The sequence below is a fragment of the Xenopus laevis genome, chromosome 1L, assembly GCF_017654675.1.
Source record: "Xenopus laevis strain J_2021 chromosome 1L, Xenopus_laevis_v10.1, whole genome shotgun sequence".
Taxonomy (NCBI): Eukaryota; Metazoa; Chordata; class Amphibia; order Anura; family Pipidae; genus Xenopus; species Xenopus laevis.
In genome coordinates, this window is record NC_054371.1 from 70,139,327 (window position 1) to 70,158,549 (window position 19,223).

Sequence of the window (19,223 nt, forward strand, 5' to 3'; positions counted from 1 at the left end):
TTTTACCTGCCTGGCCGGTAAAAACGATGGTTGATCCCAATGTTATAAATAGGGAAAAAGAAAAATATGTAGAAGGTCTGGTATTTTTTTTCCAGAAAAGGTGACAGCCCTAGCTACACCCTGCATTGGGTTATCACACCTACTTATGGCACAGAAGTTGGGATCTCGCTCATATACCTACATCAGCATTCTCCTATGTATAAAAAGCATCTCTCTACATTGACACCTTGTCTGAACAGCAAGTTGAACAAAATTATGAAGCTAAGGAGAGGACATTTCTTGTGAGATAAATTGATCTGTATAGGGTTGCTGAATATGGGAAGAGGCTCTGTTTATGCTACAGGCTAAGGGTCAGATATCCTCCTACCCTTGCATGTGAAATCATATAGCAAACCTCTGATGAAGGGAGGTGGAGAACCCCCTGAAATGTTGATATGGTGAGAATGGCTGAATAAATGGGTTAAGCACCCACATCGTAATTGGTGTGTATAGCTCCTGAGATGTTGCCAAAGCTGTTGAGCTGGAATAAAAAGGAATTTTGAGTATCTGGAGTCAGTCGCCAAAAATAATAACTTTAAATAAATCAAATCAGATTAAATCAAATCCTTCAGAGCTTCTGTGAAGGACGATATGGCATGAAGCAATTCTGTTTTTAAGAACAATGCTTTAGTTCATTTTGGATTGTATTTAACAGCTATTATACAGCTATGTGCCAGATTCAATTAACATTCTTGTTATTTAAGATTTTCCAAGTGTTTTTGTTTTATGAAGTCTAACTTTGATTTGTTTTAGAATTATGTGGTTCATATGTTTGAGCTTTGTGCTATGTCACCTGCACCTTTTCTCCTTTTTCCATCTTAAAAAAAGATAAATGGCTGACCCCATGGCTACACAGCAGCTTGTTTATATAAACTATAGTAGTCTTTCTGAAGCAAACCACACCAGTTTTATCAGCTCATGCTAACAGTATATTATATTTTAATTCATTTGATAGAATTTCAGTGTTACTTTTCCTTTAAAAACAGAGGAGTCAGAGGTAAAATAAAATGAGGAGTAGAAGGATTTATGTACTGACTCCACAGCCCTGCACCTACTAGCAAACCCACATACGGGGGCAAGATATTGACCCAGACCTGTGCGTCCCACTCGTATGCGTATGGAGTCTGAGCGTTAAACTTCAATGCATGTACATTACCCACTCCCATGTATATCATAACCATGAACACTACACAGTTGTCCATTATTTGTGTTTTATTTTTTACTGTCAAATTCTACCTTCTCTGAGTGATGTACAAAGGGTCCCCTTCCACCATGCACGTGTGTCACCATTCTGTCACTTATATACAGCTGGTGACATATGCAAACATAAGGTGTACTCCCCTGGTGGATGCCTCAAATACAACTTGGATGCATTACAAGTGTATGCTGAAAAAGTACACCATTGAAATCCCTGTAACACTACAAAAGAGGCTCAGTGATGAAGCCCCTGAACCCTGTCACAGGGAAGGTCTAGGTCTATTTCTCATGTTAAAGCCTTCATCCCAGAAAATTGCCTATACAGGGACCACTGTTTTTTTCTGCAATGCAGTTAATGCAGAGAAGACATAACAGGACTGTGTGCAGGACAGTTTATTTGCAGTTGTTATGGAGCAAATATTATGCCTTTTAATTCTTTAAAAAAGTGTAACTAATAACTATCTACCAGTACAGGGAAGAGACAACCTTGTCTATCAAATAGAGATTTTTAAATGGCCAAATTAATCTTGTTATTTTGTAGATCTCTCTCTGTTGTATCTATGCACTCTTGTTATCTTATAGATCTCTATGTTGCAGAATACAGCGCATTGGAAATAAAGCAATTTTGCATATCTGGCATAGCGAAGTTGTACAATATGTGGATGGATTTATTATTACTTTTGGCTCCTGACATTCAAACCATATTTACTATCATATGCTTTATTTCTACTACTGATATTGGTGTGGGCTGCTGTGGTGTCATGGCCGCCTTGTATACACACAGAAAGCTGCCATCTTGTGAATGGCAAAGTAACAGTTGGGTGCTACCACTACTGGTCAACTCAGAGCGGTTGAGCTTCTTATGAGAGACTCAGTGCTTTTTGTTGCTCTTGCGATTTTAGTGATTTTAGTGCGATTTTAGAGAGATTTTGCCTTTCAGAGAGATTTCTTGTGCTTTCTTTGAATACCCCTTGCTGCGTAGAGGAAAGTGCTTTTAAGCATATTCTCTACTGCAAGCATGGTGTCTGTATCCAAGAAAAGACGAAGAGAAGAAGAGAAGACTACAGATGAAGAAATGGTGACGAAGAAGATCAAACTTGAGGATAACATCAGTATTGCTGCCAATGACCATCATGTGAATACAGAAAGCAGCAGAAAGAGATCAAGGAGCAGTGATGACAGTACCACTGTAGAAGGTAAGGAAACTGTTTCTAAATAAATGGAATGACATTTAAGATTTAACTATTAATATTTGATAACACAAGACTATTGGGGCTCAATTATCTATAAGTTGATTTGCATAGGGTTTCCAAATATGACAAGAGCCCTGTTTACAATACAGGCTAAAGGCCAGATATTCTTGTGGAAATATCACAAAAATTCAAAGTTTCAATGCAACAGGTGTTGTGACTTAAATGGATGCTGTGTTATAATGGTTCATGTGCTGGTTCAACCCAATAGTCAGTGCTGTATCCAGAGAAGTATCAGGTACCATTAGTCTGGCAACACAGTGACAGTTAAACTGTATAAATAAGAGTGTAGAAAAACTGGGCATGTAATCCAACTATAGAAATGAATTACTTGTGGGACTGGTGTTTATTTGTGGAATGGCCTATTAACAAGATTTCATTAAATGGATGCTGTGTTATAATGGTTCATATGCTGGTTCAACCCAATAGTCTGTGCTGTATCCAGAAAAGTATCAGGTACCATTAGTCTGGCAACACAGTGACAGTTAAACTGTATAGTGTAGAAAAACTGGGCATGTAATCCATCCATAGAATGGAACATCACAGTTGCTTGTGATACTGGGGATTATTTGGGGAATGGACTACTAACAAGATTTATTTATTTATTTTTTTCAGAAGAAAGAAGCAGCCAGAAGGGACAGAGTATTGAAGCTGAACGCTTGCCGGAACACATACTAAACAACTATGAGTTCCACTGGGGTCTCGGCCGAGGCTCATTTGGCAAAGTAAGTTATGTGCTCCCTAGAAAGTATGAGATGGAATTTGGGATTGTGGAAAGCTCATCAGGCCAGCGTGTTACTCCTTATCCTTATTATATAATCTGCTCTCTGTTCTCCTCCAAACAGGAAGAGAAAAACACATTTTTAAACCATCAAGTAGGGGTGCAATGATGCTGTGACCACAAAATTCATACAGACAAATACAAGAGGTCCTCTGCACTCAACCCATTATAAATATATTAAGGACAACTAAGACATTTTGTCCATATATTGCAATATATCTATAGCAGTGGTTAACCTTTAAGTTACATTTTTATATGTTATAGAATGGCTAAACCTAAGCAACTTTTCATGTGGCCTTAATAAATTATTTTTTTAGTTTTTTTTAATTATTTGCCTTTTTTTTAACTGTTTGCAGCTTTCAAATGGGGGTCACTCACCCCATCTAATTTCAGTCTCCTATTTAAAACCTGCCTATTTTTGTACAAGCGCATTTGTCTTTATTGGCATACTCTGCATGGTTGCTAGGGTAATTTGGACCCTATCAACTATATTGCTGAAATTGCAAACTGGAGAGAGCTACTGAATAAAAAGCTAAATAACCACAAAAAATAAAACATGGAAACCAATTACAAATGGTCTCAGAATATCATTCACTACATCATACTTATGGGCAGATTTATCAAGGGTTGAATTTCGAAGTGGAAAATACTTCGAAAATCGACCATCCTATTGGAATACTTTGACTTCGAATATCGAAGTCGAAGTTTTTTTACATTGAATTTGGCCATTTGCAGTCAATGTAAAATCGTTCAATCGAACGGTTAAATCCTTTGTATCGAACGATTAGAAGGATTTCAGTGATCGGTCGAACGATTTTTCTTCGACTTCAAAAAACTTAGAAAGCTGGTCTAGAAGGTCCCCATAGGCTAACATAGCACTTCGGCAGATTTAATTTGGCAAAGTATTGACGTTTTTTTTAAAGAGACAGTACTTAGATTATCGAATGGTTGAATATTCAAACTATTTTACTTCAAATCGAAGTTGAATTCGTAGTATCCTATTCGATGGTCGAAGTACCCAAAAAATTACTTTGAATTTCGAATTTTTTTACTTCGAAAATTCCCTCGAATTCACTTCGAACCTTGATAAATCTGCCCCATAAAGTTGATTTAAAGGTGAACAACCCCTTTAAGTTGGCCAACTACATCAAAACCATCCCTGGTCTGGCCAGTCCTTCACTTTCATCTGATTCATTGAGAATTCTATTGCTTCATTATAAATTTAATACAGGGTCTACTGTTACTTGGAACTTGCTTGCTTTCAAGGTTAAAACTCCCAAAATTGGTTGCTGAAATAAAATCTCATATGATTTATAGATTCAGAGCCTTAAATTGACTATAAAAGTATTTATATCTGTCCATGAAGTGCTGGGGTTATAGCAGGATTACCTTTAATTAATTAATCTTGTATTTTTATTATTTTGTATTTTTAGGTGTTTTTGGCTTCATTACCAATGAAGAAAGAACGAGTGGCTGTAAAAGTGATCAGGAAGACACCCAGAGAAGATCAGAAGGATATGATCAAGAAGGAGGCCAGAATCCTGAAGGTTACTTCCGGCAGTCCATTCCTGTGCCGTGGTTTTGCAGCCTTCCAAACCAACGTATGTTACTTCCAATGCTACCATACAGTTTGCTTCACTAGTTGCCTATCCCAAAAGCTCTCTAACGCAGTTCCTAAATGTTTCCATTCATATCTCGTTTCAGCCTACCCTACACCATATTGTTACAGTTTTAATGCTCTAGGGATTCATCGGAATCTGGCTGCTGTACATGGGAAAGTTTTCAACAGCTTAGTGTAATTAGAGAAGCATTTGGAACTGCAGCTTTATGTCAAAACAGCGATTTTAGTTAAGACAAGGTGGATATAAATATCATTAGATTATATGGGCAACGCAAGCCATATAAGAGGCCCATTAGTTTGCTGCAACTTTATATCCATTTACTCTAGCACCTGTTATTATATTCACTCTACATTCACACCTGACTATGTTCACTATAAAAGAAAAGAACACCGGCACATCATGGGTAATGCTAGCAGGAAAACCCTTGTTCGTTTATTGCGGATGCAACGTTTCGGGGCGTAACCCCTTTGTCAAATGCTTCACAAAGAGGTTACGCCCTGAAACGTTGCATCCGCAATAAACGAGCAAGGGTTTTCCTGATAGCATTACCCATGATGTGCTGGTGTTCCTTTCTTTTACACTGAATTTGAGGCTGCCAATTCCTCTTCCACCGAGCACCTGGGATTCAAATTCATTCGGACGGCCAGGGTGAGGGTATTTTTCCTTTTTCCATATGTTCACTCTAAGCCTAACTAAGCATATTTCCTAATTAGTAAATAATTGCTCTTCTGCATTGGAACATATCTGCATTACACTTAGTTTTGTTTTTGTGCTTCTAGTTCCTGTGTTTCACTCTCTTCCCTTTTATCTCTTCACTCAGCAATACGCCTTCCTCGTCATGGAGTATGCAGGGGGAGGCAGCCTCAGGAATCTTCTGTCCATCAAACATCATCTGAAAAAAAGACACATCATGTAAGTAACTATGTACTAGTGACAGCATCAAAAGGAATTGATGCTACAGATATATAACAATGTGAGAGTGAAAAGGCATCAGATAAACAGAGTTAGGAATACAACATGTAAGCCTCATGGGGATGCACCATATCCAGAATTGTAGCTGAGGTAACACTGTCAAAACTGAAAACTAAAGGGCATACAATGTTGTATAAGTGACACATGCAAGAGAATTCAGTGGACTTAAGGAATGTATAGTTAAGACACAGTGGGGTATAAAACATTTATCAGACACTGGGCCTTGTTTACAATGCAGAGCAGGGTGGAAAGTGCAAAGAAACAGGTGCATGTTTTTCTCATGTTTGCACTCTAGTCTGCCATTTGCACCACAGGATCAGGTGTTTACTAGATTGACAGTGCTGTGATCATGAGGGGCAGGCTGGGAGAGGCACATAGGCACATTTTCTTTCTAATTAGATGTAGTGTAAAATTAGCATTTTATAGTAAGGAGATAATATGAGTATTAATATGCATTTGTTTTTGTTTTTTTAAAGCTTTTACTCAGCAGAACTGATTTGTGGCCTTCAGTATCTCCATTCTCTTGGCATCATCCATCGGTAAGTATACACTTGGGTTTCTTGTGTCTGCATATTTTATATTGTTCAGTTAATATTGAAGGTAATGATGCAGATTTAATATTTTGGCATTTTTCTGGTAGAAAAAAACTCCCATTTATTGAAAGGACAATAGGGAGGGTCAAATTACATTTGTAGGTGAGCCCCCAGATTACTGGTACCTCTACCAAGGAGTTCAATACATGCAGATTGCCAATGATTCTCACTTCATATGGTGAATTAAGGGGGTGGAAGATGCTGAGTTTAGAGGAAAGGGTTTTTGGGAAGAAAAAAGGCACAATGAGAGTGGGTATGTAATGTAAGGGAAGGGGTACTGAGCAATTAGGGTAGGAGAAGAAGAAGAATTAGTGGGTATAAGGCAAGGAATTATAGACTGGAAACACACTAAAAACTATGGAAGAATAATAATTGTGAATGCATGAGATGGTGACTAAGCAGTTACTTATGGGGCTCAAGAGGATGTGACACTATGATAGAAGGGCTGTAGTTTATCATTTACGAGAAGCCACAAAATAAATTAATTCTCTCTCTCTTGCAGTGACCTGAAGCCTGAAAACATCCTGCTTACCTGTGAAGGACACATGAAGATCGCTGATTTTGGAGTTGCAGCTGAAGGAGTATTTGACCACAAAACCATCGGTGGGAAAACAGGAACAAACTGGTACATGGCCCCAGAGGTAGGAAACTGTTGAATTTGTTTAAAACTTCTAGACTCACCCACACTCCCCTCCCAAAGTTGTCCAGAGGGACTGATGAGGACCAGGTGTGCCCAAAATCATGCAGGGCTCCTCAACTGCAGCAATTCAAAACTGGAAAAAATGTTATAAAAAGTTATCTTGTTCCATTGTTGCTACTAGTGTCCTGATGTTTGACTGAAACCTCCTCCTGACCTTATAACCTGAACCCTGCCTGCCCTGACCTTGATCTCTGCTTAACCCTTTTGTTACTTTGCTTTGGACTTCTATCTTCTTGGACTATCTTTATTGACTGTTCCAAGTCTTGCCCTTTATCTGTTCCTTAGTACCTGCTTCCTCAGTCCTTACTAAACCTCTCCCTGCGACCATTGTCCCTTACACTAATCTCAGGCCGTCGTGTAGGCTGCCAACCCTTACTATGTATTTGCTTTGAAAATTGTTTTATTATACATTATTTTTATTTTTTCTCCTTTATCTATCACTAGTATCTTCTTGAATGATGTATAAGAAGTGAATTAGCTAGTGACTGCTGTAGAAAGGTTTCATTTGAGTGCAATGGATAAAGATGTTATAGATTTGAATTAATTTTGCGATTTGATAACATTTTTTCTTTATTTTTCAGATGCTAGCGAACAAGAAATACAACGCAGCAATAGACTGGTGGTCATTTGGGATAATACTCAGTGAAATGGCCACTGGAAGATCCCCCTTTGACAGCTATCAAGATGATGTGAGAAGTTCCATGCTCACTGAGAAGCCGGTGTTTCCTGACTGGATGAGTGAAACATTGCAAGATCTCCTGCAGAAGGTGGGTTTGGGCAGTTAATCTATTGGCCACACAACTGCAAGGATTTTCTGTTTGCACAACTCTCAGGGGTCACTCACCATTGGTGTACCACAATAGCAACTTGGACAGTTACATATCTTCAGGTGGAACTTGCTGGTACTATGTACAGTCAATAAATGATAGAAAAAGTTAAAAGCCTCCATTATTTAAAAACAATGGACATAGACCATGTTTTGTTATGTTTCATGCTCTCAATGGCCAGTGACAACCCGAAAGATTCCGGTCAGTGGTGTGTGCCCATTATTGTACATGTAGCACATGTTTTTTGATTGAGCAGTTAATTTGCGACCCCTGTAACACATGCCACAAAATACATATTAATGTAAATAAGTTGGCAGATACACCTTCAAGTTTATTTGCAATGCCCCACGCAATGTGCAACGTATAAAATAAGGCTGCAATCAACCATTTTTTTCCATAGCGCAAAGTACCTGTTCGGGTTCCCCCACCCCCTCCCATGTACAAGTGCGAGGGGAAGTTACGAATGGGAAGGGCAGGAGAGGTAGGGGGGAGTGGAAAGTGATAGAGGGGAGGAGAGAGGAGGTAGATGAGAGCAGCAGGACTAGGGGTAGGCAGAACAGTTTTGAACAGGTACCTGCCTAGCGCTGCAAAATTATCAGAAATTTTCAGATTTTGATAAATAATACCCCCGTCTTATAACTCATACCTAGCAACATTTTAAAATTAAAAATGGGCATTTTGGGTGACAGACCGTCTACTCTGACTATAACTAATCACGGGACAGTTGAGTTGTATTCTATGTAAACAACTGTGTAACAACTATTCTTCTCTTTCTTAGCTTCTGAAGAAAAGACCACACAAACGTCTTGGAGTGAATGGAAATATAAGGGAACATCCCCTCTATAAGAAAATCAGTTGGGAAGATGTTGAGCGTCAAAGGATTCCACCACCAATCCGACTGGAAGATGTGAGTTAAGGATTATGGGATGTAATTCTTTCTGATTAGACTTTATTGGCTTTTCCTCAGCGCTAGTATATATATTAAAACCCAACAGTTTGTATCAGACAAGTAGCCTCAGAGACTGATATACAAATGTATGCAGCAAGCTATTAAGGTACATTAATACAACTTGATGCACCCTTAGAATATAACAGTGCATGTTAGGTACCCAAAGACCATATAGGTTACCAAATATGTTACCAGAGGGATGATAACTCTTTCAACATTTTTATAATCTCTGCAAATTCATAATTTGGAGAATGGATCATGCAGCCCTAGAAACGCTAATGCTTAATATTCATAGATATATACCACATTCTCCCTGGGATTTAACAGCCTTGTGATCAACTGATAACCAAAGGTGTGGGATTTCCTAGGAAATATTGATGCAAAGCAGTTTCTGCCTGCAGTCTGTTCATATAGCAACATTTACACTAACAATTTACGCAACAATTACACTAACAATGTACTTTTTGTTTCAGAATCATCCTGATACAGATGTCAACCTGCCATTCCTGCAATGCAACAACACTACTGATTCAGATGACACCATCCTCAATGCTTTACATATCTGAATCCCAGCTGGTAGGAGTGAGTAAGTCTGTGATGTCTTGGCTTAGCTATTAACATCCTATGCCAACTTTGTATCTACTCATTCCTATACCTGCTGACTTGGCACCTGTAAGTCATCCATTGGTATAACTAGCTGCTCATACATTTCATCTGCCCTTACCACCATTTGTGTTGTCCACCAGCTTGTCACAAATCTACCAACACCTACTCAGACCTAATCTGCAAATGCATTCTATTATGTGTGACCACCATTGTCTAATTCACATAGTTTTACGTGTGCCTACTCTTATAGCCCATATCACCATCTGTTTCAACTGAATGGACCATTGCCTGCACTACCTGGCCTTACTGACACCTACTCCACCTGTATCTATAACCCCATCCTACCCATTACATCTAGAAATATCACTGCCTGTTTCACCAGACTTTGCCTAGTCCACCTGGCTTTATCATCACTGGCCTTACCACCACCAGCAGCAACACTGGGTGTTTATATTAAAAAAAAGCACTATGGCTGCTAACATTTAAAAGCTTTGCGCAGTTGTCCCCACCTCTGATGAGAGGCCATGTCCTTGGTAAGGGCAGTGGCCGACAGGGAAATTTGTCGTCTGCGATTTCCTGAAAATGTGTCTCTGTTGGAGATAACTTAGATCTCTGGCAGAAAAACCAACATATCCCGAAGTTGACCCTGGAGGAAACTTTCAGTGACTTCGCAATATGTTGGCTTTGCCAATAGCGATTTCAGTTATTTCTAATAGACACATTTTCAGCAGATTTGTCGCAATTGTGCATAATTAATCGCGGGCGACAAATCTCCCTGTCGGCCACTGTCCTAAGCCTATGGGATCAGAGGTAATTTTAAGCAATTTGGCAAGAATCCTAAGACTCCATCTAAATGGAGTGGATCAAGTTCTTGACCTCGTTTCTCTAACCTGTCGGCATATGGAGAGGTTCGGAGTCAATGCCTTGAAATTAGGAAAACATATATGCAAGCTTTTATTGTAAAATTACCCCTTATACCATTGGCCATAGGGTAGGGAATGGGTGGGCCAAGGACATGGTCACTTTATCAGTATTGGGTTATGAAGTCCTGTGCACAGTTTTAAAATGTTCGCACAAGCAGCATAAATATAAATAATCCATTGTCCAGGAAAGTAACGGCTTTCAGGCAATGGTTTATTTATATTTTCAGGTTATTTATTGATCAAAGTTTTTAGGTGCAGGTGGTGGCATGTCTAGGTAGGTAGACATAGGGTTAAATGGAGCAAGCAGGCATATATCAGGTTGCAGACATTGGGCCAGGTGGTGACAGCTATGGTACTGCAAGTTGAAGCTGGTTTTATTATAAAAAAGCTTTTTCACACCATCTGCTTTGCTACCTCCTAATTCATCTGGCCATGCCACATTCTGATTTAGCTGGTATGGGATCTGCCTTTACCTGATCATCTTACCACCCACTCCATCATGCAGCCTCAACACCTGATTTAGTTTCCTGCTCTCTGTGGGTGCATTACCACTTACTTTACTATACCACAGTACAAGTGCTTTTCATATTGTACAACTCTATCATCATCTATTACAGCTGGTTTTAACAGTTGCTACTATCCAATACTTTTGGGTATACCACTGCATATTGTACTTTTCCAAACCAATGTCTTAGCCATGAGTATTACATCTAAATAGACACTGATATAATATCTATTGTGCAGTGGCTAAGGAGATCTACCTCATGGCTACACAAACTTTTCACATGGCCATACCACTGCCTGCTCCTCTATGCCATACTGCCACCTGTTCCAACTGATAGGACCACTGCCTGTGCTATCTGGCCTTACCAACACCTACTCCATCTGCATCTAAAAGTCGTCCTACTCGTTCCATCTAACAACATCACTGCCTCTTTTGTCAGACCGTACCTGTTTCAACTGGGTCTACCATCACTGGCATAACCACCCACAACAGTTGTCTCCGCTTATGACGGGGGCCATGTCCTTGGTAAGCCTATGGGATTAGGGGCAATTTTAAGTGGTTTGCATAAGAATCCCAAGACACCATCTTAATGGGATGGAATAAGTTCTTGACCCTCTTTCCCCTAAAGTAACATCATATGGGGAGGTAAGGAAAGGGAGTCAAGGACCTGAAATTCCTCACACTTAGGAATTAAGACAACCTCTATGCAAGCAATTGTAAAATTACCCCTTATACCACTGGCCATAGGGTAGGGTTTGGGTGGGCCAAGGACATGGCCACTCGATCATATTGTGGTATGATCAACTTAGCAACCACTCCATCAACCAGCACCACCATCTATTTTAGTTTCCTGTGGATGTGAGTGTTTTACCACTTGCTCTACTGTACCACAGCACTAAGGCTGTTAATATTGTACAGCTATCTATTTCCACAGCTCTATCAACATCTATTACATCTGGCTTTAACACTGGCTACTGCCTAATAGTTTTGGGTATTCCAATGCTTAGTCTTGTCTTCAAACCACTCTAGCCATAGACATTATATCTGAATAGACACTGATATTACCTTAAATAGCCTAGTCATTGACTTTTCTTTTAATATACTAATTTATACTTTATATTTATTAGCACAATGTTCCAGAAGGGGGAAGGTTGGTACGGGCTGGGAAATTGGGGCAAGGAGGACTGGTACTGGTAGTGGGACTGAGGCTTGGGGAAGAGGGAAGGGGAGTTTATGGATGAAGTTGGTGAGTATAACTGTGGGAATATGAAGGGGACCTTCACAAAGTTTTAGCGGATGATGTCATCTGGAGTGTTCCTGAAACTCACGACATGGATGAAGTTGGTGAGTATAACTTTTGATTTATGTACATTTATTTATACATTATGGTGTTTGTACTTTAAACTAAACTGATAATTATTTTTTTTTATCGGCGTTGCTGCCCACGAGGGATTACAAGTGCACAGTGGAGTTGGAACTTACTACAGAATTGTGATAGAACTGTCCAAGGTATTTATATATTCTCTCTATCTCTATATATAGTTCAAGTTGTGGTGCACTCCAATCCAGCAGAGTTTTACTGCCTGGGTGCGGTCATATATAGTGTAGATAGTCGTGTTCCGAAGAATGACGCACTCCAGGACTTCAAAATGAGATCAAGCAAAGTGAAGTTTATTTGTCAACGTTTCAGTCCAGTCTGGACCTTTCTCAAGACATGAGTCCTGGAGTGCGTCATTTCTTGGAATACGACTATATATATATATATATATATATATATATATATATATATATATATATATATATAATATAAGAGTTATTGTTATGGGAAATGTGGCCATACACAGCTACACAGGCCAACCCCTGATACTTGTCGAGTTAGCCCACTGGCCACATGGATCATGACCCCCTGACTTATCCTGACATTCTCCTGACAAATAGAGTATTGTTATGGTGCTTTGAATTAATTGTAGCTGTTCAAATTGGCTTCTTATGATTTGTGTGCAAGTAGTGATGCTGCAATGGGTGCAGGTGGCTTCAGTTCAGAGTATTTGAGTAGAATGTACAGTGTGGCCTGTGTAGGATCTGTGATTACTAACCTCATTTAAAAGGTCTTTAAAAATGGTCTGACATGAGGATGTGTATTTTCTTACATATTAATAACTATTTTAAGTTTCCATAAAAATGACGGGGAAAAGTTTTAGAAATATGTTTTGTTTAAATAAAATTAAATGTAATTTTTTATTTATAAACTATTACAGGATGCAAATGTACAACCTGGAGAGGATGAGGACCAGTTTCTTCGTTTGGAGCGAGAGAAGAAAGGATTAGAAGACACCGAGAAGCAGCCAGAGAACATTTTGGAAGACCTTCAGTATCAGCAGCAAATAGGAGACACAGCCGGCAGGGCCATCAAGACAAGAGACTTTAACAAATCTAGATGATCAGATTGTAATTGAAATAAAATACCTTTTTTTTCCAAAATGTTTTGAAATGTTTTTGTGGTCATTATACCATATCATGTTAGAAAGAATTGATCGTAGGCTTTTTGCTCCCAATCCTGGGAAAATGGAAGTATGACTTGCCTGATGTCTTGATGTTAAAGCTATAAAAATATTTTCTCTTTTAAAAAACAGATTTAGCACATACAGAGGCATTTTATTTGTGCATCACGGACTCAAATAGGCAGTAGTGTAAAATGTTGTGAATTTCTAGAGCAGCACGTGGGAACAGATGCATTCGTTCATTTCATTACAAGTATTGCTTCTCTCTGAGATTTCTCAATTAAAATTTAAATACTGGTATGGGACCTGTTACCCAGAAAGCTTGGGACCTGGGGATTTCCGGATAACGGATCATTTCATAATTTGGATCTTCATAACTTAAGTCTACTAGAAAATCATGTAAACATTAAATAACCCAATAGGCTGGTTTTGCTTCTAATAAGGATACATCATATCTTAGTTTGGATCAAGTACAAGTTACAGTTTTATTATAACAGAGAAAAAGGAAATCACTTTTACTTGGATTATTTGGATAAAATGGAGTCGATGAGTAAATTGGAGCTTTCTGGATAACAGGTTTCTGGATAACAGTCCCAAATGCTTATTTTCCCCAGGTACTGATAATATGGTAAGAGTTAATCATAGCTTATTGTAGGAGGCATTGAAAATCAAAATCAAAGGGTATTTGCACTTGACCTGGTTGTTAGATTCTGCCTCTCTTTAGCTAAATCCAAAATGCTATCTGGTTGCTAGGGTCAGTGTCACCCAGCAACCAGAGAGCAGATTCCTTTTAAATAAATTGCCTGCTTAAATATCCCAATATACGACAAATTTTAAGTTGAAAGTCACTTGTGAGGCACATTGCTGTCCAAGCTTCTCCTGTCAGGAGGAGAACTACATACTGACCCACAGGTTTGCACAGAAATTAGAATAAGAAGTCTGAGCGTGTTCTTAGCCAGATGTAAGTTGAGAAGTTCTAGCTTCATATGATTATAAAATGACCATACAACCTTATGTGCAGATTCAGTGCCAAAATAACCACCTACCAAAGTTGAGTGGGGTAAAACAAACCACACAAATACCCTTTATATTGTCAACAAAATGTATTATGCCAAAATAAAATAAATTCACAGTTAATATTCTGCAGTTATCACAGAAATAAAACCATATTGCACTTAATACAAGGTAATAACAATAGCCCTATACATTTTACAGTGTATCAATCCTATTTCTCAGTCCAAAATATACATAAACATGCGGTGCTTCCCCCAATGGAATGGCAGCATGCACCAGAGTAAACAGTTTTATTCACAACGGAATTATTCTGACCCCTCTCACCCCTGAGGTTCTCATTTATGGGTTTGCAGTACAGGTGGCAGTTTACAGAGAAGGATATATCGGTGTTACTGGGCGCAGCAGTGAACTAGAAGAAACATTTGCCCAGGAACGCGGGTCACCAACATGCAGGTACTTACAGAAAAGAAAGCTGTACACTTGGCCTACATCAACCACTGCAGCTGAGAAACAGGTTCTGGATAAACTGGAGGAAACTCACTTGTTCACTATAAAGTGGAAAAGCAATTAAAAGTAACACAACTAGAAGAGCTCCCAGGGATGAAGGGGTTAGTAGCATTAAGAAAATCACAAGTTGTTAGATTTGTCACATTTTGGGTGAATTAGTTTGGATCCAGAGAATCCAATGCACAAGACTGGTTGATCTAGAGATCAAAAACTTGTTCCAAAGTCAAATGGGCTCATGTCAAATAAAAACATTGATTTGTTATACAAAAGATTTTTTTTTTTTTAAAAAAAGTGTTTGTTCAGTAGGTTAACATTTTGTTCACTTTCTTGCTTTTGTGTTCAGTGCTCTTCTTTGTCCTTCCCCTTCTTTTCTTTTTCATCTTGAAGGGCGGAGCCCAGTTTCTTTATGAGGACTGAAAGGACCTTATCCAGAGGATCCATCACTCCACGCTGAAGCCATTTTGGAATAGTGGTTCTGGCATGGTGGAAGCCCAGCTTTTGTAGGATGTAATCAACTCCAACTGGGTCGATTTTCCTTCCAGTCCATGAAATAAGCCTAAAAGTTGAGAAATAATTTTACAAGTACAAAACCGTTTAAAGGAGAAGTAAAGCTACAGAGGCAATTTACTGCCATATTAGCTTGGTGTGACATCACTTCCTGCCTGAGTCTCTCCCTTCTTACTCATAGCTCTGGGCTCAGATTACAGTAGGGAGGGGAGGAGGGAAAAGGGAGAGAGGAGCAAACTGAGCATGCTCAAGCCCTAGCCCTGGAGGTTTAAGCTGAAAACAGGAAGTCTGATACAGAAGTCCATGTGTATACAATAAAAGGAAAGAAATGTGGAGTTTCTTTTGACAGAGGACCATTCTGATAAAGCTTACTTAATTTTAGCCTTTCCTTCTCCTTTAATATCACAAGACAGTCGGCATGGGTATAGGTTGGGCTGACCTACTACTGGTGCCATCAGCGGTGGTGTATGTCTTCTAGGGACAACCTGGGCCCACTCTCACAGAATTAGATATAGAGTGTATTGTATAGGCTTTTATATAGGCCCATGGTGGAAATAAGGATGGGATGATGGGCATTGTCATAGAATGGGGCCCACTATGGCCCAGGTCCACAGGAGATCCTCTGGTAAGCAAGTCTGCCCCCTACTGCTGTGCTGCAGTCAGACAAACATCACCAGGGAAACCACTAGTCAATGCTGCACACAATTAACCCTACACCAGTGACTCTTATTTGTCCATTGAGCTTTCAAACTCCAGCGTTAGCAAAAAGGTCAAGGCAAACCAAACTGAGTAGTAGAGGCACAGTGAAGCTTCTTTCATGAGCCATGTTTGGACATCAATGGTGATGCACCATGTTCTGACTCTCCTATCACTGCATTTGCTCTGTTTATTTCGTTTGATTCCTGCTGGAAAAGCTGCCCATCAATATGATGTTATTTTATTTGAATGGGCAAATTTCATAAATAAAATAAATCTCTTGTATTTTGTGGAGAAAACGTATTTTTAATAAGTTTTGTTAGTTTCAACAATTTCCATATTCTGTGGAGCCAAGCCCTGTTGTTATTAAAAAAAAACAACATAGGAACTATATTGGAAAGATATTAACTTGTACAGGTATGGGATCCATTATCCAAAAACCCATTATCCAGAGAGTTCCAATGAAGGGATAGCAAATTTCCCAAATTTTTAAAAATGATTTCCTTTTTCTCTGTAATAATAAAACTACAACTTGTACCTGATCTGAATTAAAAAATAATTAATTCTTATAGGAGGCAAACCCCGCTTATTGGGTTTATTTAATGTTTAAATAATTTCCTAGTAACTTAAGGTATAAAGATCCAAATTATGGAAAGACCTGAGCATTCTAGATAACAGGTCCCATATCTGTATATAGGGTTGCCACCTTTTCGATCTGGCCCTACCAGCTGGTGACGTAAGGGTGGGGTTGTGCCAGTACAGGGGCGGGGTTATGACGTTCCGGGGCGGGATTAGGACTTTCCAGGCAGAGTTATGACGTTCCGGGGCGGAGTTATAATGATTCGGGATGGAGTTTCGCCAGGAAGGTCTGCGCCCTTGGATTAGGTGAGTAGGGGAGAGGGGCGGATCTGAGGCATGCCAGGGGCGGAACTATAGAGATTACAAATTTATCGGCTAATACATTGACAGTAAATTTGTAATACCGCCCCCCGGCCTTGGCTGGTATTTTACCAGCTATGCCGCAACCCTATCTGCATAGGACTTTTAAAGTCACCACCCTTTGATAAATATGTTCTAAAAAAACCCTATCCCAGCGTATAGAGCTGTTAAATTGCCCTCTGGTGAACTGTGGGGATCTCAATTATTACTATTTGATACATATGCCCCTATACAATGCATGCTGACCAGATTTCAGTTCAGAAACTCAATGGGTTATTTTTGCTGGATTCTATGATGATTATGCTCGGCTTCAGGGTGCACAGTGAATGCCTGTACTTTTGAGGGGTACACTGACCTATTAGTGAAAGAAAGTTAACAATAAGAAAACAGCTGCCATTAAACACATACACAGGATAATGCTCTTATAAATTTTACATTATTGCTACTCAGGTCACATTTGATAAAGAACTAAAATTGTTGAAGCAAGTGAAACATGATGAATAAATACCTGAGGGTGGGCTCAAGATGCCAAGTATTGCACATAAATTCTCTCCAGTCCACATAGGTGTAGTTAGTGTTTTCTTCTCTCTCTTTCTCAGATGAGCTTTCATCGATCTGTATGACTGGGCTTTTCTGGCCTGGACGAGTTGTAAAGACTCGAGGTGGAAATATAACTGGAAGATAAAAAAAAAAAAAAATATGAACTATAAGAAATACTGCAGTTAGAGCACAATTTTTAGTTTTCAATTCTATTGCAGTTTTGGGATCCCTTATCCAGAAACTATTATCCAGATAGCTCTGAATTACAGGAAGGTAGTCTCTCATAAAGTCCAATTTAAAGGAACTGTAACACCAAAGTAACTAAAATATAATTACATTTCCCATGCACTAGTACTATTGGTGTTTTTGCTTTATAATCGCTTCTATAGTTTATATAAAGAAGCTGTTGTGTAGCCATGGGGCAGCCCCATTCAAGGTTTAGGTTACATAGCAGATAACACATGCACACTGTAGAAATATGTGTCCTTTCTCCTTTTCCAGTTTGATTGGCTGCCTCCATGGCTACACAGCTGCCTATATAAGTTATAGTAGCGTTTCTAATGCAAACAACATACATACATAACTTTTACCAGTGCAGGGCAATTACTTTAAAATGCTTTTATTTTTTGCTGTTACTGTTGCTTTAAGCAAATAATTCTAATTTTGAAGAACAAAAAGTTTATTTATTTTTTTCTCTGTAAAACACTGGCTGGGGTTCTTTCTTCCATTCCGATCTTGATATTTATTGTCTACGAATTTGTTTAAAATGAATTGCTGAATGGTTGCTATAGACTATTTTTGTGCTGAAGCTACAGTATATTCATAAACCAGTTACTTTTACTTTTGGCACTTGTAGTGGGTTAACATTTTCTGATCTCTTAACTGGCCAATATCTCTCAAACTGATTCAAAAGCAGCGGTAGGGGCAATTTTATTCAGAGTCTCATCTGAAAATGTGCTTGAGCACGCTAAAGATAATAGGGACCACACAGAAACACAGAATATGTACCTTTTTCTTTCTCCTTCAAGTAAGCAGACACCATATCATGTAGGAATATGATCAGTTCTGCATCCATTGTCACACAGATATGATCAGTAAACTCTGTTACCACACTGCACTCCACCTTTGGTTTGCCTTCATCTATAGTAAAAAAAAATCAATGTAAGAATAAAATATGGAAATGCCATTTCCCATTGTGTAAACAAGTAGCAATTGGTTTGTGACTGATTTGCTTTCTATCTGTTAGTAAGTAGGAATAAATGGTGATGACATTTTTGTTTTATAAATGTTTTTTAATGACCTTAAGGCTGAGGTCTCCAACCTTTTTTTTTACCTGTGAGTAGGGTTGCCACCCGCCTGAATTTTACCAGCCTAGCCGGTAAAACACCTGCCAAGGCTAGTATTAAAATTTACCGGCAATGTAGCTGCCGGTAAATTTGTAATACCCTTAACAAGACCCCTTGACCCGCCCCAATCCGCTGGAAACTAACTTTTGTCCTCCTTCTGTCGATCTCCGTGACACGGCCCCACCCCCTTTTACATAGTGGCCCACCCC

The 19,223-nt window shown here is 39.0% G+C and overlaps 2 protein-coding genes across 12 annotated transcripts in view; one reads left to right on the forward strand and one right to left on the reverse strand.

Moving 5' to 3' along the window:
* The first annotated feature begins 1,861 nt into the window (after positions 1 to 1,861).
* Positions 1,862 to 9,496, forward strand: LOC108710144 (protein kinase C theta type-like). The gene is made up of 9 exons (XM_041583966.1): positions 1,862 to 2,432; positions 3,102 to 3,211; positions 4,701 to 4,868; positions 5,710 to 5,801; positions 6,338 to 6,400; positions 6,957 to 7,095; positions 7,736 to 7,921; positions 8,760 to 8,888; positions 9,404 to 9,496. Exons 1-9 carry the CDS (start codon positions 2,255 to 2,257, stop codon positions 9,494 to 9,496), a joined length of 1,158 nt encoding a protein of 385 aa, XP_041439900.1. The 5' UTR covers positions 1,862 to 2,254.
* A 5,057-nt stretch (positions 9,497 to 14,553) lies between these two features.
* kiaa1109.L (KIAA1109 L homeolog) overlaps positions 14,554 to 19,223 on the reverse strand; it is a 163,269-nt gene continuing 158,599 nt past the window's right edge. For all 11 annotated transcript variants that reach the window (XM_041580744.1, XM_041580740.1, XM_041580751.1 and 8 more), the window contains 3 exons: positions 18,677 to 18,808; positions 17,637 to 17,802; positions 14,554 to 15,542 (listed from right to left, as the gene is read on the reverse strand). In XM_041580744.1, the coding sequence (XP_041436678.1) occupies positions 15,326 to 15,542; positions 17,637 to 17,802; positions 18,677 to 18,808 (515 nt within the window). In that variant the 3' untranslated portion in view covers positions 14,554 to 15,325. The remainder of the gene's footprint in view (positions 15,543 to 17,636; positions 17,803 to 18,676; positions 18,809 to 19,223) is intronic.